Consider the following 23967-nt stretch of genomic DNA (forward strand, 5'->3'; position numbering starts at 1 on the left):
GAAGCAGCATAAATATTTAATCACAAAATCTAAAAGTTAAATACTACAAAATTAAAAACAAATTATATAGCTAGATATGAAGAAATGTTAAACTCAAGTTAAGTATGGGAGTCTCTTGCTATCTCTGTGTTATCAATAATTCTTTCTCTTTTATTTTCTGTCTTTCTGTACCTAGAGGAGGAACCATTTCTTTCTAGAAAGTGTTTTCTGGCTTTGAAAGTCCCAGGGGCTTGCCTAGTCAGAGTCTTTCAGCACGAGAAACCTTTTGACATTTGAGTATTTAAAAATCTTTTATGGTACTTTCCAGTTCTTGTTTGCTAATGTGGTTCAAATTGTTGCTTCTTTTTAAAAAATTTGTTTATTTTTTTATTTTATGTATATGAGTGATTACGTGTGTGTGTGTGTGTGTGTGTGTGTACCCTCAGAAGCTAGAAGAGGGTGTTGGATCCCCTGGAATAGGAGTCACAGACAGTTGTGAGCCACCATGTGAATCATGGGAGCAGAGTTTAAGTCCTCTGCAAGTGCTCTTAACCACTGATCCACCTTCCCAGCCCTGTGGATCCTCTGCTAGTTGCTAATCTCAGAAAAAGCCTAATAATTCCTCCCCTTTGTAGTCCCCTCATATCACCAAGGTAACACTGGTAACATTTTTTTTTAAGTATGTCTACATTAAGATCAGTTCTCTCTCTCTCTCTCTCTCTCTCTCTCTCTCTCTCTCTCTCTCTCTCTCTCTCTCTCATAGCTTTGGAAAGCCTTTCTGATCAAAATTCAGTTCTTTTCTGGTATTCTATCGTGTTGGTACCATGTCCCACCCTCCATCTCAGGGATCAAATCATTGTTTGCCTTGGTACAGCCTGACCTCTAACCGTGATCTCAGTAATGATATCCATCCTAGATAAATGACATCTTGTGAAAGGGATATGCTAGAGTAGATTCCTTTGCCTTCTTTTTAGGGTCTGGGACGTAATTCAGTAGATGAAGGGGTTGCTCTGCCAGTGTGAGGCCCCGGATTCTGTTCCTAGTCCCTATGTTAAAAACAAGCAAGCAAACAACAAAACCAGGTATGGTAGGTAGCATGTGTTTGTAGTCCCAGCTCTGGGACACGGAGACAAGTGATTCTCTGGGGCTTGCTGGTCAGCCAGCCTAACTGGAGCATCAGGCCTCAGGAGCCCAGTGAGAGGCCTTGTTTCCAAAACACAAGGGGTCTGACTCCTAAAGAACAGCAGCTGAGGTTGAACTCTGATCTCCATGTGTACCTGTACAAATACACACACACACACACACACACACACACACACACACACACACACAGAGAGAGAGAGAGACAGAGAAGAGAGAGAGAGAGAGAGAGAGAGAGAGAGAGAGAGAGAGAAAAGATACTTGATTCTCTATGGTGGTCTCTTTACTTACATCTAATGGATTAACTTCAAGTTGATTCAGTATCTCAACTCTCTGAAAATATTTCCATCGTTAAGCTAGAGAGTACTAAAAGGCATACATACTCTAACTATGTAAGTACAAATGGTAAAGGCTTGCCATTCTTCCAAATGAGCATCTACCAAGCATAGAGTGGGTGGGATACCATAGGAGAAGAGCCACATTTCTTTGTCACTTGGTATCTCAGGGGAACTTTCTCGTGGGAAAGGAGGTTCTTGAGCTTTGTCCAGAGGACATTATTGGTAGACCTGAGCGCTCAGAGGTTCTAGGACTTCCGTGTTCTTTGTAGAATTTTGGGAGCAAAGAATGATGTCTACTTGGTGATAATCTTTAAGAAGTTAAAGTAGTACTGACCCAGAATGAGTCAGAACACAGGTATGCAGCCTCTCGCCGAGCCACACTAGCTGTTAGGCCCGTAAGACTGGATTGTAGTTTGTTGGAATGTGAAAACTGAGTCTGTCAATAGACCAGAGGTTGATTAGCCCTGCTGATAGGAGACAGTCAGTGAGCAGCCATTGGTAGTCAGCCTCTGGAATGATATAGTTTCTCATAGTGTAAAAATAAATGGCATTTTAAATGATTACTTCGGTTCTGTGGGCATTTCAGGACTGGTATAGAAATACAAGAGAAGTTGGTGATTCAATGTATTGTTTTTGTTTTTGAGACAGAATGTCACTCTGTTGCTCATGCTGGCTTGGCACTCTTTGTAATACAGGCTGGCCTTGAGTTTATAGCAATCCTCCTGTCGAAGCTTCCTGAGTGCTGGGATTATGGATGTGAACCACCATGCCCAGCTGGTGATTCAAATGTTTAATAAGGAAAAGAAAACCTGAATGTCCCCCAGTTTTAACAAATTCTTGTTTTCAAGGCCTTCAGAGCAAAAGCCCAATCCACCTGACCCCTGCTTTATGGATGATTCTCCTACCCTCTCCCTATCAATCACTCATTTTATCTATGGATGATTCTCCTACTCTCTCCCTATCAATCACTCATTTTATCTATGGATGATTCTCCTACCCTCTCCCTATCAATCACTCATTTTATCTATGGATTTTACTTGTCTGCCTTTACTCATCCTCTTTTCTAAAACTGCTCAAAAAATGCACAGAAGATTAGTTTGTTTGTTTGTTTGTTTTTTAGTGATAGAAAGGATTATAATTCAGGATCCATTCTTTGCTAGCATATACATGATATAAAATAGTTATGATAAAGTTTCCTGAAGAAATCTTCACTGTTTCCTATAATCGCCATGAAAAGAGGAAAGAAGATCGTTTAATAATGGAAAGGAGGATAATGTGTGCTGTGTAATAATTGGGGGCCCAGAAGGTCAAGTGTGACACATCATCTCCTTAGGTTTTCCTTGTCTACTTTGATCAGTACATCCAGGGGCCTGCATTCAGTTGCACTTGGTTTTGAGTTTTTATTGCTTAAAAGCTGTGGAGAGAAGAGGTGGAGTTTCTGTCTAGCGTAAGAAAGCTCTGGGTTCGAGCCCTAGCTCTGCATAAAATCAGAGCAGGTAGCACACACCTGTAATGTCGGCACTTGGGAGGCGGTGGCAGGAGGCTCACAAGTTGGGTTCTCCTCAGCCACAGAGTGAGTTTGTGTTCTTCCCTGTAATACTTGTGTGTATGTTTGAAGTGGCCTCTGGCCTTCACTGCTCTACTTAGTACTCGGGAATGAGTGAAGCAGCAGCAGGGCTGGCCTGGCTGATATCATAAAGACTTCTGACTGGGGCGGGGAGATGACTCAGAGGTAAGGGGGACTTTCTACTCCCTTAGTGGACCCCGGTTTGGTTCCCAGCACCTACATGGCGGCTCACAGCCATCTGTAGCTCCAGTCTCAGGGGATCCAGTGCCCTCTTGGCCTTCACCATTACCAGCCATGACTTGGTCACAGACATACATGTAGGCAAAACATCCATACACATGAAAATAAAGTTTTGAAAAAGATTTCTGATTGTGGGTGGATGTCTCATCTTTTGCCTATTATTATTATTCAGAAGTGATTCTTTTGTCTTGTTTTGTTGTTTTTTGAGACAGGGTTTTTTTGGGTAGTCCTGGCTGTCCTGGAACTAGTTCTGTAGACCAGGCTAACCTGGAACTCAGAGATCCACCTGCCTCTGCCTCCCGAGTATTAGGATTTAAAGGCGCATGCCACCATCACCCAGCTCAGAAATGGATCTTAATGGGTTGCACTCCTAAAATCACAAATAGCCATAATATGCCATGTAAGTGTGAGGGTTTGAGTCTTTATAATTCCAATATTCTCAGAGTGGAGCCTTATGTTGAAGTGAAACATTAATAGAGGAGAGAAAGTGAGGATGTAGGGCAAGAGACTTTTCTTTTCTTTTTTTTGGCATGGATGGTCTGGATCAGGTACAGCGAACTTAACTAACCATCGCTATGATTTCAGGAGGGAGCATTGGCAGTTGCTGGGTAATTTGAAGACTACTGTGGAGGGTCTGGTGTCAGCCAACTGTCCCAATGTCTGGTCCAAGTATGGTGGTCTGGAGCGACTTTGCAGGGACATGCAGAGCATTTTGTATCACGGGCTCATCCATGACCAGGTATGTAGAATTCACTTTCCCCCATCTCATTGGCTGGAGCGCTTGGAAAACAGTTGCGTGAAGTTGCTTGGCTGAGAAAAGAGGAAGTCCAGCGGTTTGTGTGAGTTCTTGAGTACAGAACCGGGGCCACGTGTGTGCATGCGTCTGTCTGTCTTCCCTCTCTCTCTTACGTCCAGATCTTCTCACTTAGTGCCTGGCATGGCATAGATGTCCGAGGAATGAGTAAGCTGCATGTCCGCAAGAGGTCAGGTCGGTGTGCTTCCTGTAGATTCTGTAACAAAGATGAGTTCACTGACTAGTTACGGATTCGTTTCGTTATCTTTCAGCCCTTGAGGTCAGAATTCTCAATAAGTTTCATTAGGCTCAGACCAGGGTGGCCGCTGTGCTGCTTCCTCCAGGAAGTGCTAGAAGTTTCGTCCCTCCTCGTCTTTTTCAGCGTCTGGCTGTGCCCCTCCAGTTCTTCAGCTGGTGGCCCCCACTTTTTAAAAACCAGCAGCGTCATGTCTTGAAATTTATGTCCGCTTTTATATCACCTTTCTGTGAGCTCTGTTTACCTCTCCCAAAGAACCCTTGTAATAACATGGGTCCCGCCTGGATGACCCTTGCGGAGACGCCTCAAGATTACTAAATTAGTAACATCTGAAAAGCCCCTTTGGCCTTAAAGTCACAAGCCCTCCTCTGCATTCTAGAGCCTTGAATATGGGCGTCTTAGAAGACTTTTGTTTTTCTTTGTTTTGTTTTCAAGACAGGGTTTCTCTGTGTAGCCAGTTCTGGCTGTCCTGGAACTCACTTTGTAGACCAGGCTGGTCTTGAACTCACAGAGATCCACCTGCCTCTGCCTCTTAAGTGCTGGAATTAAAGGCATGTGCCATCACCACCGCCCAACTTTTTTTTTTTAAAGTAACAATTTTTTTAGATTTTATTTACTTTTATATTTATGGGTGTTTTGCCTAAATGCATGTCTGTATGCTGCAGGCATGCTTGGTGCCCTCAGAGACCAGAGGAGAGCTTTGAATCACCTGGACTGGAGTTACAGATGCTTGCAAGCCGACATGTGGATGCTGGGATTAAACCCAGGTCCTCTGGAAAAGCAACCAATGCTCTTAACCACTGAGCCATCTCTCCAGCCCCTAGAAGACCATTTTTTATCATCAACCACAATCAGGAAGATTTTCCTCTCCTTTAATTTTAGTCTCATTTTAGCACAATTGCTGCCTATGCAGGGCCCCGGGTTCAAGCCCCAGCACTGAAGTCACTCCCTCCCCCAGTTAACCAGTAAATAGAAAAACCATACTTTCTCTCCAAGCCCCGCCTCCCCTGTGTGGAATAAAGGAAGACTAAGTCAATGCAAAACACATTCAGTCTCTTTCATCCAGGAAATGTTTCTACTGAGTAAGAAGCTGAAACTCCATGTGGTCAATTATTCTGTACGTGGAAGGTCTGGCCCAGAGACCATTGTGTGCTGTGGAGGTAGTCACTTAGGCTTGATGAGTTTGCTGTAATTAGAGTTAATGTTTCTTGTTTGAGCCAAAACCATCCTTTCTTCCTCTGACTCTGGATTTCCTTAAATTTAGACTTCTGTGGTTACTTTAAGTTAGCAACAGGGTAAAAGAATCGTATACTATCCTGGCAGGGCCAGCAGGAACCCATCCTTGAGATAACTAGAAAGCTTTCGCAGCTATGGAAGGGCTAGTGAAAACAGGAAGACGGCATGAGTATCAGGGGAGATGACTGAGTTGTTTGGATTTCCTCTTTGGAAGCATCCCAGGACACATCTGAGAAATAATCGAAGAGTTTCAGAATGTATTTTGAGCATTACTTTGTAGACAACTGTTTGATGTTTCTGAATGATAGGTTTTTTTTTTTTAAGATGTAATTATTTTTATGTGTACAGGCATGTTGCCTGCATGTATGTGCAGTGCACACACAGGCTAGGAGATGGCAGCACCTCTCACCTTTTTATTTTCTTGGTTATTTTTGTCATTTAAAATTTTTGTTGTAGTTTTTAGCATACATTTTACTTATTCTTTGATAGTTTTTCTGTATATACAGTGTATCGTGATCATATCCACCAACTGCTTGCCAACCTCATCTCCCTCTACCTGGATACTCCTCCATCTTTGATAGTTTGTTTCTCTGACCCACTGGGTCCAGTTGGTGCCGCCTGCTGGGATGTTGACTGCTCTTGTTGGCCCAACCCTGTGCAGGCCACTGCAGCTGCAGCGAGCTCCTGAGTGCATCCGTCCTGTCCAGACGACAGTGCCTCACCGAGCCCTCTCCATCCTCTGGTTCTTCGTCCTCCTACCTCCTCTTCCTCGGTGTTTCTCAGCATGGGGCAGTGAGAGGAGGTGCTGATGGAGATGTCCTGGTTAGGACTGTGTCTCAGCTCTCTGCCCAGGAGAAACCCTGAGCTCCACTCTCCTACCCAGACTTCTCTCGAACCTTAGACCCAGAGAATCCACAGATGTGTCTTCAGGGATAGCCTTTAGGTTATCTTAAGTTCCTACGTCCAAAGCAGAGCTGGACAAAATACTTACGGAATGATGGGAATCCCAGTCTCTGGCCAGCCAACCTAACCTGTTGGACCAGTTCAAGGCCAGTGAGAAACCGTGTCTCAAAAAACTAAGGTGGACAGCACTTGAGGAGTGACAGACAAGGCTGTTTTCTGACCTCATGCATGTATGCCTGCACACATATGTGCTCCTGCACATATACAAATTCAGACGTCACTAGTCCACACATAATTGTGTGTCCTTAAATACTCATTTGCCCATGCCAGGGATTAATATTCTTCCCAGGAAGCGTAGCAGGCTTTTTCGGACCTCTGCCAGCTTCTAAATCATGACGCGGAGACTTATTATTAGTTATGAATGCTCGGCCTTAGCTTAGGCTTGTGCCACTGGCTCTCATAACTTAACCTGTGTTTTGCCTTGGGGATTTTTTCTTTTCTTTCATTCTGTATGTCCTACTTCCTGTTTCCTCCTTGTCTGGCTGGCTGGCTCCTGGCTTCTTCCTCTCTTTCTCCCTCCTTCTCTCTCTCCCGAGCCTAGATTCCTCTTCCTACTTATTCTCTCTGTCCGCCAGCCCTGCCTATCCCTCTCCTGCCTAGCTATTGGCCGTTCAGTTTTTTATTAGACCAATGAGGTGCCTTAGGCAGGCAAGGTGACACATCTTGACATGATTAAACAAATATTCTGCAACGTAAACAAATCTTTGCCCAGTTCAGTCTTCCACAACAAGGAGGTCCTTTTGACCAGAGTTGAGTTTCTCTTTTCTTTTTTGTCTGAATTTATTTTCTGCTAGCAATCACACTGGAAAATATCTGATCAACTAATTTTAATAAAGTGCATCAAAGGACTTAGTATGTTGCCCTCCATTCTAAAAATAGGGGTCTGTTACCTCTGAACAGCGGCTTTGGTTCAAATAGTCTAGAGAAGTTGATTAATAATTCTGAAGGTGAAGCTGTATTTCTTAAAGGACTTTGAAGACCCCCACCCAAACTTAGGCTTTAAAGAGCTTTAAACAAATACCTGTCTAGGAATTTGGAGGCAAAATAATATGATAGACTGGCAATTCGAATCACAGAAAAACTAGATCAAAGTCTAGGCTCAGTGTGCAGGTTCTGGGGAAACAAGATGACATAGTGATTTAAATTATGAACATTGACTCATACTGCCCACATTCTATTCACGCTTCAACATGGCTAATATTAGGTGAGTTAGAGAGCCCCTTGTATAAGCTTCTGTTTCTCACTTTTGAAATGAGATAACACTGTTGCCTACCCCTCTGCTGTGAGAATTATAATGTAAAGCACCAGAAGACACAGTTGTCTGTCAGCCTCAGCTGTCTCAGAACATGGCTTAACTTCTTTCTCATCTGTAGAAATAAGGGGAATGGCGTTTACCTTTTGAAGCTAATCTGTAGAATAAATGAAGTGACATATAAATGTGTCCAGCACAGCTTGTGGTATATAACCAGTGAGATGGTCGGCAGGTAAAGGCATATGCCACCACACCTTACAACCTGAGTTCAACTCCTGAGACACTGGACGGAAGGAGAGGACTAACTGCCACATGTGGTCCTCTGCCCTCCACAGATACCACAGCAGGTGTGTGCTGTGGGATGGTCTGTATGTTAAATTGCTCTGATTGGTCAATAAATAAAACACTGATTAGCCAGTGGCCAGGCAGGAAGTATAGGCGGGACTAACAGAGAGGAGAATGGAGGGAACAGGAAGGCAGAAGGAGTCACTACCAGCCGCTGCCATGACAAGCAGCCTGTGAAGACGCCGGTAAGCCACGAGCCACATGACAAGGTATAGACTGATGGAAATGGATTAATTTATGCTATAAGAACAGTTAGCAAGAAGCCTGCCACAGCCATACAGTTTGTAAGCAATATAAGTCTCTGTGTTTACTTGGTTGGGTCTGAGCTGCTGTGGGACTGGCAGGTGACAGAGATTTGTCCTGACTGTGGGCAAGGCAGGAAAAGTCTAGCTACAGGTGTACATAAACACACAAAGCTAATAATAAAACATGAAAATTAATTAATAGATTGGTTTTCTATCACATGTTGTCCTGTATATAATTAAGAACATTGAAAATTTGAAAACCACTTAATCACTGAAATCTTAATACATTCTTGACCACTGGTGGCCTTGCAGTGCTGTTTAAGGAAATGATATCCATGTTATCTAATTCAAGGACCAGTTCTCCTTTGACTACCTAACTTCAGTACTGTTGGCCACCATCATTTCTTGATGTCATGGAAGCATCGTCCTATATGTGATTGGTCTTCAGTTTCTACCCCTGGAACAACTTCTTGGATTAAACATTTTAAAATGAAACATCATTTATTTATTTGGGGGGTACATGCATGTGAAGATCAGAAGCCAGCTTGCAGGAGTCCGTTCTCTCCTTCCATCACGTGTGTCCTAGGGATTAAACTCAGGGCATTAGGCTTGGCAGGTACCTTACCTCCTTTGCCCCTTACAGATCTTTAAAATGGATTTTTTAAAAATGGAGTCACTGTGTGTTCGTGTCTCCTTACTCTGTTTTCTTGAAGAGGTCTCAATCTCACCCATGCGTCTGTGACATTCAGCTCAGACCTTGGTACCCAGTTCTAGACAAGCCTTCTCCTCTATATTATCACTTGGCTCTCCCTCCTGCCCAACAGGCATGGCCGAAGCTAAGTGTATGTATTTTCTCCCAGGAGATTGCCTTTCATCTTGGCGTTCTCTATGCTAATTTGTAGTGTTGAACTACCCAGTGTTCTGCTCAGAAATTTGGGATTTGTGCCAAAACGTTTTGTTAAAAACAAAGTGCCAGTTTCCCAGGCTGGTGACCAAAATAGCTGCCCGATGAGCAGTGCCACCATTCAGTGGTTCAAGTGTCGTGTCTTGATAACAAAAGGTCTTTTCTTGGCCTGTTGCTGATTTTACATCGTCACATAGTAACCTAACCAGATTCCACGATAGTTTCACCATCTGTATGTACTACAAAAGGAGAAATGTTGATGAGATTCTCACATAAAACAAGCTCACAAATGCAAAATACTATAACATATCTTGTCAGAGTTCTTAGGAATCAGTAATGTCTGTGAAGGCACCCATTCATCAGAATGAAAAAACGTTCAAGAATGCGTGTGACCACTTACAAAACCAGCTAGTGCCGGGAAATGGAAGCAGGGACAACCACTTGACACACAGACACACACACACACAGCATGTAGAGGCACATAGCACATACAGGCTCTGCTAGGAAAAACCAGAAACAAGCTCCATGTCAGTTTTATTGCTGCTCTGTGACTTGTTACGGTCTGAGAATTCAAGTCGGTGTCAGAATTGTTTTCTCCCTGTTGTTTCCTTTCAAAAAGCTTCGTTCTTTCAAAGGTTTCAGGCTGCTGTGTCATCAGCAAGCTATTCTGGGTGCTGTGTCCTTGGAAAGGGGAAGGGACTCGATGATTCACGTTGGTCATGTCCCCCCTTTGTTTTCCTAAGGATGTGGCACGGACCTGAGTTGTGTTTTGTCTTAATCACTCGGGGCCCCTGGGAAGCGGTGACGTCATGACCATTTCTTAGAGGGATCTCATTTTTGTCAGTCTGTGTCTGGGACACCTCTCACTCCTTTTGTAAGGCAAGGTGTAACAATGCCATCTCTCTGCCTAGAAAACTAGAGACAGCTCCCGAAATGGCTCAGCTGAGTAGGAGTAAAAGGATCCCTTCACTACCTCCAAGAAGAAACTGTGCTTAGCAATATAGACACAATAAAAATTTTTAATGATTTATTTTTAACATGTATGAATATGTTGTATACATGTATACCGTGTGTATGCCTGGTACCCATGGAAGCCAGAAGAGGACCTTGGATACCCTGGAACTGGAGTTTCAGGCAATTGTGAGCCGCCTTGTGGGTTCTGGAAACCAAACCCAGGTCCTCTATAAGAGCAGCCTGTGCTCTTAACCTCAGAGCCATCTCTCCAGCCCCAAGGTAGCCCGATTTTGTTTGTTTGTTTGTTGTTTTTTTGAGACAGTTTCTCTGTGTAGCCTTGGCTGTCCTGGAATTTGATCTGTAGACCAGGCTGGCCTTGAACTCAGAGATCCACCTGCCTCTCTACCTCCTGAGTGCTATGATTAAGGGCATGGGCCACCACTGCCTGGCCATGATTTTTAAAGTAATAATAATAATAAAAAATCTATGGGCTTTAAAAAATATGCGTAATATACTCTTATTTGTTGAAACTTTGACATATGTTAAAAAGACTCAGAAAAATAAATACCACCCACAATCTTAATACCAAGTAATAATATCTACTGTAGTAATAACATCTACTGTTTAACATCCTGTTGGATGTTTTTTTTTTATTTTTCTTTATATTTAAATTATATATTTATATATTATATATAAATATGTTTATTTATTCTTATATTTATTATATAAAAGGCATAAAATGCCTTTTAAAGTAGTTAAGATTGTACCATATGTATCAGTAGATAAGTTACTTTAAAATGTTTAATTTTTGAGTAGATAATACACTTTACATGGTTACATGGCTAAAACATTTTGAGTATCAAACCATATGGTGGGCCAGGTGGTGGTGGCGGCGGCGGCGGCGGCGGTGGCGGTGGCGGCGGCCGCAGCGCGGCCGCCTTTAATCCAGCACTTGGGAGGCAGAGCCAGGTGGATCTCTGTGAGTTCGAGGCCAGCCTGGTCTACAGAGCGGGATCCAGGGAAGGCTACACAGAGAAACCCTATCTCGGAAAAACAAACAAACAAACAAACAAAAAAAACCCATATGGTGGAAAGTCTTTGATTGCCTTCTGATCACATAAGTTACTACTTTTTACTAGCTTCCATCCAGAGAATGTATACTTAGGAAAGTAAGTACAAATAACTTCTTGTTATTCATCCTCAGTTTTGTTTTGGTTTTGTGTCTTTGAGACAGGTCTTGCTGTGTAGCCCAGGTTAACCTCCAACTTGAGATCCTCCTGTCTCTGTCCCCTTTGTGCTACCTTTATAGGAATGGGACACTGCACTCAGCTCCTGGTTTTTATAGTGTGTGTGAGTGTGTGCATGTGTGTGTGTGTGTAAATGTGTGTGTGAGTGTGTGCATACACATTGAACATGCATATATGATTTAAAACAACAATTCAAGGGCCAGCAAGATGTCTTAGTGAATAAAAGTGCTTGCTGCCAAGCCTGACAACCCAAGGGACCAACATGGTAGAAGCAGAGGGCAAACGCCCCAGTTATCCTCTGACCTCTACATGTACACTGTGGCATGAATTTGAGCCACGCACGCACGCACGCATGCACACACACACACACCCTGTAAATGAATGTAATATTTTAAAGTCATGATTTGGGATCAGTTATATGTTAATTGAAAAGGACACTGTAAAATAGTGGTTCTAATATGCTAATGCCCTGTATAGAAACCTCTAGAGAGGAATGTTATGCCTTCCTTCGGCAGCTGTTGATTGTCTATAGCTCTTCGTCCAGGGGTGAGGCCCTGTGAAATCTTCCCCTCCACTTTGGATTTCAGCCGATGGCCTTGTGCAGGTCTTGTTTAGGCAACCATGTTGTTAGGAACGCACGCAGCTTCCCTGTCCCATGTAAAAGTCGCCGTGTCAAAGCAGACATCCTAGTCCTCTGGCTCTTACAACATGTCTGCTCCTCCTCCTGTCCTTCCTTCATGTTCCCCGAGCCTTAGGTGTAAGGGCTGCACTGTAGATCACATAATGTTTTAAAAGTTTTTTACATTTATTTATATATTTAGAGGAGACATGCACTCAGAGAGTTAGTTCTCTCTGTCTGCCATATTGGTTCTGGGGCTCAAACTCGGGTTGGCAGGCAGGCTTGGTACCTTTACCCGCTGGTCCTTGTTGGCTGGCGTATAATCTTTTTGAGATGCTCCTTTGTTAGTATTATGCTGAGCAGCTTTGCATCATTCATGTTCATTGAGAATTTTGACCAACAGTTGTTTTTTTTTAGTTGTTTTTGGGTTTTTTTTTTTCTTTTTTTTTGGCTGCATCTTTGGCTTTGACATCACGGTTTTTTAGAGCTTTGATGATTTATCAGCGGAGCCTTCTGGTCCTGAGCTCTGTTGTACTGGGACACATTTTATCAGTGATTTAATTCATTGCTCTGTTCAGGTTTTCTATGTCCTCATAGTTGAGTTTTGGTAGACTCACTGGTAAGAAATTTAGCTAATGTTGCAGGCTTTCCAGGGAACTGACACAGCATTGTTGACAGCGGTTCCTACCGCTGCACTAGTTTTCGGAACGGCCTTGTAGGAAACGGAAAGGTAAAGAGAAAGGGAGTAGAAGACAGCTGGTTTTCCCTGTGTGCCTTCTCTAGCATGTGTGTGTAATACCTGTTCAGAACAGTTGAGGGCTCAGTCAGTGGAGTGCTCCCACGCAAGTGTGAGGACCTAAGTTTGATCCCCAGAACCTGTGTTAAAAAGCCAGTGTGGTGCTGCCTACGGTAATCCAGTGCTGGTGAGGCAGAGAGACAGGCGGCTCCTTGGGATTCCCTGGCCAGCCAGTCTAGCCTACCGAGAGGGTTCCAGTGAGAGACCGTCTCAAAGCTAAGGTGGAAGGTACTCCTGAGAAACTTCACCCAATGCCAGTCTCTGGCTTCCGTGAACATGCGTACACACGAGCACCCATAGACACAAGGACAATTTAAATAATTTTAAAAGAATAAATGTGTGCCGGGCGGTGGTGGCGCACGCCTTTAATCCCAGCACTCGGGAGGCAGAGGCAGGCAGATCTCTGTGAGTTCGAGGCCAGCCTGGTCTACAGAGTGAGCTCCAGGACAGGCACCAAAACTACAGAGAGAAACCCTGTCTCGAAAAAACAAAAACAAACAAACAGAATACATGTGTGTATATTCCTTGGCTTGCTACTGGCAGCCTTTGTGGAAGGAAGCAAAGGAAAGTTATTCTCGTTTTCTCTCCCTCTCCCTCTTCCCCTCCCCTCTTCTTTCCTACTCCTCTGCCTCTGTTTTGTTTTCTTGTTTTCCAGATAGGATCTCGTTATATAGCTCGGGCTGGCCTTGAACTCAAGATCCTCTGCCCCACCTGCCCTCAAGCACTAGTATTACAGAGGTGTGCTGCTATGTCTGGCTTTCATTTCTCTCTTTTGCTGTCAACGGTCAAATGGGATTTTGTCCGGGTGGGTAGTGACCTGCTCCTCACGTTGGTGTGTGTGTGTGTGTGGCAGGTGTGTTGTGGGATTTTGTCTGGGTGGGTAGTGACTGCTCCTCACGTAGGTGTTTGTCTAGCAGGTGTGTTGCCGCCAGGCGGATTACTGGCAGTTTGTGAAAGACATTCGGTGGCTCAGTCCGCACTCAGCCCTTCATGTGGAGAAGGTAAGAGTGGAGGCAGAGCTGCCTTGCTGGGGGGTGGCTGTAAGGGTCTTTTTCCCCTGGGATGGGGTCTGTCCAGTTTCTTTTAACTGTAGCAAAGAGATGATCTCTGTAGCACTGACTCAGAGGGAAGGTTAACCAACCAACCGTACAAGTCCATTATTCCAGGTTGCTTTTTCATCTCCTGGGAAACGGGTGGAAATGGTCTAATGGAACGCTTTAAAAAAAAAAAAAAAAAAAAGGAAAAACTAGGACAAATAGCAAGAATTTCCCTAAAGAAGTAAGGGGAGCCAGGCGGTGGTGGTGCACGCCTTTAATCCCAGCACTCGGAGGCAGAGGCAGGTGAATCTCTGTGAGTTTGAGGCCAGCCTGGTCTATAGAGTGAGTTCCAGGACAGCCTGTGTCAGTTAAAAAACGAGGTAAGGGAAGTGCGGCTGTCACAGCAGCCGTTGAAGAGGTGGCCAGAGTCCAGTGGACTGAACGCTGCCTAAAAGCTTTGGCTGCTTTGGATTCTTGTGTCTCCAGCTCCACATAGTGCTCCAGGTTTCCAGTCAGGGGAAGAGCTCGATGAAGTCCAGTGACTTGACCAAAGATATACAGCTGGTTCTAGACTAATCACTGACAATTTTATGTATGCACTTAATTTTTATTGTAAGAAAATTAAATGCATCTAAATTCGATTAATGAAATGACTCTAAGATATCCATCCATCATCCCCCTTTATTTCTCTTTGGACTGTTGTTTCCTGGGCGTCCCAGCTGTTGATTTATTGCTGAGATGAGGTTCCCCCCAAAACATTCAGAGACCAGAGCCACAGGGCTTCATCCTGCCTTTCTGTGTATGAGAAAAGGTCAGAACCTGCTGTTCTCTTCACCTTCTCGTCTTCCCTTCTGTTTACTGAGGTGGAGTTTCACTAGGTAGCCCAGGCTGCCCTTGACCATGTGGTCACCCTTCCTTAGCTTCCTGTGCGCTGGGTTAACAGGTGTGTGCTGCCACACTTCGGGTGTGGTGTGTAGCCATTTCCCCTGAGGAGCTTGCTGACATTGCTCTTGATGCATTTTGTGGTACCGGCCCTGACTGCCAGACCTTGTTCTTGGAAACGCTGAAGGTTCCAAAGAGAGACTGTTCTGGCCACAACCAAAAGGAGTGTATAGGTGGCTTCTCTTGAGAGACTCTTTAGGCTGGAGAGCTAAGTGGTTAAGAGCACTTGGTGCTCTTCTAGAGGATCCAGGTTCAATTCCCGGCACCCACATGGTGGTGACTCACAACCATCTGTAACTCCAGTCCTCAGGCTGTGATGCCTTCTTCTGGCCTCTGCAGGTACTGCATCCATGTGGTGCACAAACCGTATCCAGGCAAACACTCATGAACATTGAAAAAATTTCTCAAAAAAATGTTTAAGTGAATCTTTGGTGGTCTCCACAAGCCAAGACTTTTACCACATTTCTCTCTGGAGGCTCTGAAATAGAGGACTCTGTGAGAGGAGCCCAGAGGTCAGGCGCCTTCGAATCCTTCCCCCGACCCTCCTAGAGACACCTCTTTGGAGATGGAACGTAAAGAGCCGAGCTTAGCAGGCTTGACCTTCTCCTGAGGTCTGGTGGAGAAGCCATCGTCCCTTCACTGTCCTCCTCCTCCTGGATCTTCCAGAAGCTAGCTGGAGGCGACACCTACGGTAGCCCCCCTCACGTCTGGAGTGTCGTTTCCGGTCACTGGGCCTTGTGCCGCTGCGCTGTACCTGCCAGGATGCGTGTTCTGACTCCGGCCCCTCTCTCTCTCTGCCTCCCCAGTTCATCGACGCGCGTGAGAACGGCGAGAGCGACACAGCCGCGAGCGACCGCGCGGTCGCCGAGCTGTGGCTGCAGCACAGTCTGCAGTTCCACTGCCTCTCGGGCCAGCTCCGGCCCCTGCTCGGGGACAGGCAGTACGTCAGAAAATTCTACACGGGTGAGTGGAAGCCGCCCGCCGGCCCCGCGCACGCGCATACTCCCTGTGGACCCCCTCGGTTCCTGTGTGGGTTGCTCTCTACCAGGTCTCCATAGCCAACCACGCCACGTTGTCCCTGTACCGAGGCACGCAAACCTTCAGAAGACACGCCGTCAGCCGTCCTGTGTTCTCACGTCCCACCGCCCTCCTTACAGCTGCTGCGGGAGCTGGGCAGGAGGGCCACTGTCTTCTAATCGAGAGGCTAGGAGACTTGGCCAGGGTCACACCGAGCCGGGGTCCTTCTGGGCCTTTCTGATTTTGGAACTTCTTAGGTTAGACTGCCTACAACCGAGGTTCTCCTGTACTGTACCTGTCCCCACATCCTTTCTCTCCACAGTGACATGCCTTCCCTCAGTTCCGTTTTAGTCTGTCTTTCTCCGAGCTTCCCTCTTCATCACTGCGGTACGTTTTTTTCTTCCTAGACACTGCTTTCCTGCTAAGTGACGCCCATGTCACAGCCATGCTCCAGTGCCTGGAAGCGGTGGAACAGAACAACCCTCGTCTCTTGGCTCAGATCGATGCATCGATGGTAAAGGGGGCAAAGCATGACCGTGTCTGTCCTGGGCCTCTGCACCTCACCATGCCCTACACTCCTCAGCAGCCACCAATGACTTCCCTACTGAGGCGGTTGTGAGCTCAAAGACTTCCATTTGTAAAAATGCTCGGAAAGAGCTGGGTGTGGTGGGACCTGACTCTTGTCGGAATCTGCTCCCTGTTACTGTCACAAAACACCCTGGCCTAAAGCAACGTAGGGAGGAAAGAGTTTATCCCATATCCTGAGTCACAGTCCATTGAGCCCGGAACTCAGGGCAGGAATGTGATGCAGAGGCCATGGAGGAACGCTGCTTACTGGCTGCTCCCCACGGCTGGCTTGCTTACAGAACCCAGGACCACCTGCCCAGGAATGGCACCACCCACAGTGGGCTGGGCCCTCCCATGCAGTCACTAATCTACAGGCCAGCCCGAGGGAGGCGTCTTCTCAGTTGAGGTTCCCTCCTGCCAGACGACTCCAACTGTGTCAAGTTGGCAGGCACCTGTAATCCCAGCACTTGGGGGCCTGAGGCAGAAGGGTCAGAGTTTGAGGCCATCCTGGACTATATAGTTAAGTTTTAGGCTAGCTTAGACTGTGAGATCCTAGCTTAAAAATAAAAAAGGGGAAGGGGAGGGGAATAGAGGAGGATGGGAGGAAAAGGTGAACTGGCGAGCCCCAAGTTCCCTGAGAAACCCTGTCTCAGAAAGAAGGTGGTGAGTGATAGAAGATGACGCCCAGGATCGACCTCTGGCCTCCACATGTTTGTGCGCAGATGAACACACAGGCACATGTATGAATCGGTGACCTACCTTCAGAAGAAGAAAGTGAGAAAGGAAGAAGTCGCTAGGGGCCAGGACTAGGCAGAGTAACTCACCGATGTAATCCCAGCACTCGGGAGTCTAAGAGGCAGAAGGATAGACACACATTTGGGGGCACGGAGGTTTCAGCTTCATCATGAGTGCCAGGCCAGCCCAGGTGACACAGCAGGACCCTGTCTACAAAGAAAAAAGAAAAGTCACCGACCACACACACACTTGTCCTCTCTCCAGAGCTTGGGTCAGGTGCTTGTAGGTGACACATATGATCTAGACCACCACTCTGTCTGACCTCTGATTCCACATGCATCATTTTTGGTGTGTAGTTACGTGTGGTGTGTGCACATGTTTGTATACCTGTTCCCTTGTGTGTGGATGTACATGTGTCTGTCTGCATGTGGAGACCAGAGATTGGTATTGGGTGTGTCTTCCTCTGTTGCGCTCTGTCTTCTATACTGAGCCATGGTCTCGAGATGACTCTGGAGTTTGTTGATAGCTAATATAACTCATCGGCTTGCTCCTGAGATCCTCTGTCTGCTTCCCATGCAGGCAGCCATGCCCACCCGGCTTTTACACTGGTGTTGGTTCTGCGAATTCCAGTCCTCACGCTTGCCGGGCAAGTGCACTTGACTCCCTGGGCCGTCCTCCCGGCCTCCTGTGCACACTCTTAGGTCCTCTGTTGCACTGCTTAGAGGAGAAAACATCCCAGAAGGATTCCAGCGCAGTAGCCGTAGTGTGCAGCCGCCGCACTTCCGTTTCACTGCTGTGTGCTAGGGTAGAGGGGAGCTATGCTGTCGCCCCTGGCTCTGGTAGTCCAGGCCTGCCGGCGACTGCTCGCTCCTGTCAGCATTCTGCAGCAATGAGTGTCCGTCCTCTGAGGGCCTCCGTGCCCCGTGCTGACGTGGTTTCTTTTGTTTCAGTTTGCCAGAAAGCACGAGAGCCCGCTGCTGGTTACGAAGAGCCAGAGTCTGACCGCCCTGCCTGGCTCCACGTGTGCCCCTCCAGCCGGCTGTGCTCAGCAGTCCTGCTTTGGGTCCTCCTCGAACCTCCACCAAGCCATGCCCGGCCACAGCGCAGGTATGCGGCAGCAGATCATGTGTGGCCACTGCGTGTGTTTTAGGCCGGGGGAGTACAGGACTTTAGTGAGCCCTCACAGGCCAGAACCTGCTTTTGTTAATTTGTTAGTTTGTTTGTTTTTTTTTAACCCTCTCTCTCTCTCTCTCTCTCTCTCTCTCTCTCTCTCTCTCTCTCTCTCTCGTTTGTTCGTTCTGTTCTGTTTGCTAAGGCGGAGTTTCACTAGGTAGCCCAGGCTGGTGTAAGGGTGGGAATGGGCAGTCCTTACACGTCTCTTCACATCTGGAAAGTAGAGAGCCTTTGTGAGGGTGACCACAGACTGGACTTGAGGCTTGGGCTGGTATAAATTGGTAGGAATGTCTTTGGAATAGGCATCATAAGAAGATACATAGCAGCAGTTGCTTGATGTGGTGGAGCAGGCTGTAATCCCAGTACAGAAGACAGAAGCAAGAAGATGGGTACAAGTCCAGGGGTGTCCAGGGCCACATAGTGAGACCCCGCCTCACAGGACAAAACAGAGTTAGTCGGGGCTGGCCTAAACTAATTCTGTAGCATTACTGGAGTAACAACAGAGACGTCCTTAGCGGCTCTTGAGCTTCTGCTGCACGTCACAAATGAGGTCTGCAGTTACTGACATCTTTCGTGTGCCTGCACCGTGCTGGGCTCTGTTGGGATCATTTGATCTCTAAAGCAGTCCTGTGAGGTTGTTCTTCTCATTAGTTCTCTCATTTTGAAGTGGAGGGATTCATGCTGAGGAGCAGCGAAGCCATTACTAGCTCAAGTACCCATGCCTTCCTCACCTTAGCTGCTTCTAAGTCTCTGTCTTACCCGAATTGACTTACCTTGTCTGAGTGCCCTTACCGGGGACCTATGTGCATGCTGTAGATCCCCAGCTCACCTTCTCTCCCCTTACCCCGTCTTTATATCCCAGAGAGAAGATCCACCTCCTTTTCACTTTCTGGCTCTCCCTGGAAACCTCAAGAAGACAGAGACCTCCCCTCACCGGCCGAGAGTCAAACCGCCCAAGCTCCCCTGCTTCCGGACTCGGCTCTAGCCCAGGGTTCCCCACTGACCCCACAGGAGATGAGTTCCAGCACTCTGACCAGCCCCATGGAGGCATCCTGGGTCAGCAGCCAAAATGACTCCCCAAGTGACGGCAGCGAGGGCCCGAGTACCTGGCCATCGGCAACCCGGACGCGCACGGCCGGACGGCCAGCTGCCAGAGCCACGGCAGCGACGGCGGCGAGAGCAGCGGCTCCCGCTTGTTCTCCTCCGGCAGCTCCCAGAGGCCCGATTCTGCCGCCTCTTCCTTAGGGGACCAAGAGGCGGGGAGGCAGAGCCAGCCGGGCGGTGTCCTGCGCAGGTCCAGCTTCTCGGAAGGGCAGACGGTCGCCGGCGCCGGCGGGACAAAGAAGAGCCATATCCGCTCCCATTCGGACACCAACATTGCCTCCAGAGGAGCCACAGGTGATGGTGAACACCGGCCACTGGTCAGCAGCAGGGTTGTGTCATCCCCTGAATTCAGGGCCGGAGGGAGGGCTTGCTCCTAAGGCTCTCGGATAGCTGAGCAGAGCCACATCTGGATGACAGGTGACTCTGCCCCGTCACGAAAGACATTTAGCATGCAGTATGAAGAAGACCAAGTATGTCGTGTGTCTTCCTTTATATGATGCTACATACTACACGCTTCCCTGGTTCTTCCATAGTTCTCAGCATTAGAATAGCATGAGCATCGCAATTTATGTTTTAACTGAATCCCCAGACTTAAGCAAAGTACTAAAGAGGTTTACAGATAATCCTGTTAAATTCCTTCTGTTGTGAAGTTAGGTCAGGGGGGGCTGGAGAGATGGCTCAGATATTAAGAGCACACTGGCTGTTCTTCCAGAGGTCCTGAGTTCAATTCCCAGCACCCACATGGTGACTCACAACCATCTGTAATGAGATCTGGTGCCTTCTTCTGGTGAGCAGGCAGAACACTGTACACATAATAAATAAATTTTTTAAAAAAGAAGTTAAGCCACGATGTAATACTAAAGCAAGTACTATTAGGGGTTCCTACTTATAATAGGGGTAATCATGAGTAGGCTGGGTGGTGTGACCCTGGACCAAATAGATGGGGTGGCGGCTGCCATTAACTCAGACAGAGGCCCTCAGATAAGGCTGTTCACCCTGAGCCTCCCTCACAGATGCTAGCTGGCAGTAGGCAGCAAACCTGGATGTGGGGAAGCTGAGTCTTCCTGCGTCTGCGCCATGCGGCCACCGTCCTCCCTGGGCAGTTGGGGTCCCTAGGCTTTGCTTGGGTGTCACCTTAAGTAGAATCTCCTTTATAACAAGTAAACCACGAATGTTTTTCTCTTAATGCTATTATGGGTCAGAAAAACCCCAGATAGAAAATAGAAAAATAAAATAGAATGTACTTATTAATGAGACAAAATAAAGGAGATTTTCATGGGTCACTGGAGCGGAGCTGCCCTTGTCTCTGTAATTTCTAGAAAGATGGGAACTCAAGACCTCAACTAAACCCTGGATAACAGACTTCCTTCTGTTTTCCTTCAAGAATTCAACATGACTTATTTGAACTCCTTAGGAGAAAATTTCCAGGTCAAACCTCTTCCATAAACTTTCTCATATGTAAAGAGTGTCGGGATTAGATCCTCAGATCCCATGTACTGAGTGCCCGTATCTGCTCTACATGATGAAGGGCACTGGCCTCTGAGTATACAAAACTTCCCTGCTCCCTGCATCCCAGTGTTTTTTTTTTTTTTTTTAAGTGATCTAGGGATTGAACCCAGGGCCTAATTCATGCTGGGCACGAGCTCTCCAGAGCGACCTTCCCAGCCTCCCTGGCTCCATTCTTGAATCTGTGTGGATTCCAGAAACCATGGTAACCTGCATGGGAAAAGGGAGCCAGAGAAGACCTGTGCAGAAGGGCTGAGCATGGGTCTCGTAGCTTCTTGTCACCCCTCCTGCCGCCCCGGCGCTCCCTCCTGGGAGTTCATGTCCCCGCGGCTGCCAGGTAACAGTCCCTGGGCTGGTTGGTTCTGTCCGCTCTCCTCCTCTCTCTAACCTTGTTTGTTCTGTCTGGATTCTCCTCCGCACCCGTGTGTTTACCTGCAGGCGGCCCCAGGAATATCACCATTATAGTTGAAGATCCCATTGCAGGTTTGGGAGCCAGTCCTCCACCTCTCCCTCCTCCTGTGCCTCTGTGACCACCTCGCCTAGTTCAAAACCCTCCTTTCCCAGTCTGGTGTCAAATCAAGTCTGGCTAGCTTGGATCCCGCGGTGGTGCTGGGACCCGTCCGTAACAGGCACTGCGGGTCGTGCCCCGCACATGCTTCCGCATGCCCTACTCACTCTACCAGGCTTCTGGAAGCCATACTCTAGAGAAAGCGGTTCTGCTTTGCCCAAGGGTGAAGCTGAGGCCTGCTGTTCATCTGAGGCCCCTGATGGGTCAGTGGCAGGGTGTCTCTCGCCTGGAGACTTACCCCAGACGCCTTTGTTTTCCTTGACTTAACACCAGAGCGTGTTGTGTTCCTTTCATGTGGTCTTGGATATACCTGCATGATTTTTGCCTGTCCGAGAATCCCTGTTCCCTTCCCCCTGCACCAGCCTTCATTCCCTCCTGCCTCTGCATACTCCACACTGGTCACTGAACGTTGTTCTAGTACGTCTGTTCTGTGGTTTGATTCCCCCTCCCGGTGGTTTTCAAATTGAGATTTGTGTTCCATTCTGAGTACTCTAATGATGGAGTTATTAATGTGTGGTGTGTATCAGTAAAACAGCGGTGAGGGAGGCCTAGAGACCACAGCCTCCTAGTCATGGAGAAGTCACTGAGTGTGTTAGCTCTGAAAAGAGAAAATAAAAGAGGAAGAAGATCTGCAGACACTGAAGGACAAGAAAAACTGAGAGAAAATAGATTTTGAGTGAAAGAAATCAGCAGCAGGATCAGTGAGGTGTTGAGAACACAGGATGTGTTACATGTGATGTGCTGTCTGGCTAGGCATTGAAACAATCTCTCCTGTGGTTTCTTACCAAGGTGTCATGGCGATTGCTGGCTTTTCCTTAGTTTAGTGGACAGAGCAGAGCCTACTGCCAGAGCCACAAGAACACAAAATCACTTTGTGTGTGTGTGTGTGTGTGTGTGTGTGTGTGTGTGTGTGTGTGTGTAGCAGCTGACATTTGGCATTATTTATTGTGGGGAAATGGTTGGATATGGTTTAGGCATCTGCTCTTCCAAAGCATATTGCTCATGTCTCAGGCATCCACTGCTTTTCTTACAGTGGCACTGGACATTTTTATTTACTTTTGAATATCAGTTTCTCATATCTTATAACCCCTTTGCCAACTTCCCCATCCCCTTGTTCTTGAGACAAGACTTTGCTATGTGATCCAGGCTGGACTTAAATTCACTATGTAACTGGTCCTGGCCTCAAGACTCATTATGATCCTCCTTCCCTTACTTCCAAGTGCTAGGACGACAGGCATGTGTCACCATGCTCAGCATCAGCCTGCTCTTGAAGTCTCTCCTTTTCTCTGGCAATTAAATCCTTTGGTTTGCGGGGGTGGTGCGCACGCTTAATCCAGCATTGGAGCAGAGACAAGCGGATCTCTGTGAGTTCGAGCAGCTGGACTACAAGTGAGTTCAAAAAGGCGCAAAGCTACACAGAGAAACCCTTTCTCGAAAAAAAAAAACAAAAACAAAAACAAAAAAAAAAAATCCTTTGGTTTTGAAGCCATTATCCTTGGCTTCTCCAGAACTGACTTGATGTTGCTTTTAAGCACTTTTCTGAGTTTCATTTCCATTAGTGAGTATAAATTTTCTGGAATAGTTTTAAAACATAGTGTCTCGGGGCTGGAGAGGTGGCTCAGCAGTTAAGAGCACTGACTGCTCTTCCAGAGGACCAGGGTTCAATTCCCAGCACCCACATGGCAGTTCACAACTGTCTGTAACTCCAAGATCTGACACCCTCACATAGACATGCATGTAGGCAAAATGCCAATACACATAAAAATAAATAAATTTTAAAAAGTTATCCTGTCTACCTTTAAAAAATAAATAAAAATAAAACATAGTGTCTTAGGGTATTGGAAAAAATTCATTGTAATTATTTTTATTTTACCATCTGAAACCAGGTAATTGTAGTTGGAAGTTTTCCTGTGTCCTGGCTGGCCAGTGGTCGAGACAAATCTCTCCCATTCTCATCCCCCAAGTAAACACACAGAGGCCCATATTAATTATAACTGCTTGGCCATTTGCTCACTTATTACTGACTAACTCTTACACTTAAACTAACCCGTAATTCTTATCTGCCTTTAGCCACGTGGCTTGGTACCTTTTCTTGGTTCTGCCTTGTCATCTTGCTTCTTCTGTGTCTGGCTGGTGACTCCTGACTCGGCCTTCCTCTTCCCAGAATTTTCTGCGTCTGCTCATTCCACCTATACTTTGTGCCTGGCTTCTGGCCAATCAGCATTTTATTTATCAACTAATGTACAAAAGCATTATCCCACAGCAGGTGATGGTGGCACACCCCTTTAATCCCAGCACTTGGGAGGCAGAGGCAGGTGGATCTCTATGAGTTCAAGGCCAGCCTGGTCTACATAGAGAGTTCTAGGACAGTCAGTGCTACACAGAGAAACCCTGTCTTGAAAAAACAAAGAATTGGTGGTTGGTTAGTACTTGTGTAACACTTG

The 23967-nt window shown here is 46.7% G+C and overlaps 1 protein-coding gene across 1 annotated transcript in view; it reads left to right on the top strand.

Annotated features, from left to right (window-relative positions):
• Positions 1–23967, top strand: part of Rubcn (rubicon autophagy regulator) — a 53781-nt gene that overhangs the window by 6755 nt on the left and 23059 nt on the right. The window contains 8 exon segments of the mRNA XM_028860062.2: positions 3850–4003; positions 13792–13875; positions 15660–15816; positions 16278–16384; positions 18123–18279; positions 19208–19435; positions 19438–19743; positions 21394–21438. Of these exon segments, the coding sequence (XP_028715895.1) occupies positions 3850–4003; positions 13792–13875; positions 15660–15816; positions 16278–16384; positions 18123–18279; positions 19208–19435; positions 19438–19743; positions 21394–21438 (1238 nt within the window).

The sequence above is a fragment of the Peromyscus leucopus genome, chromosome 12, assembly GCF_004664715.2.
Source record: "Peromyscus leucopus breed LL Stock chromosome 12, UCI_PerLeu_2.1, whole genome shotgun sequence".
Lineage (NCBI taxonomy): Eukaryota > Metazoa > Chordata > Mammalia > Rodentia > Cricetidae > Peromyscus > Peromyscus leucopus.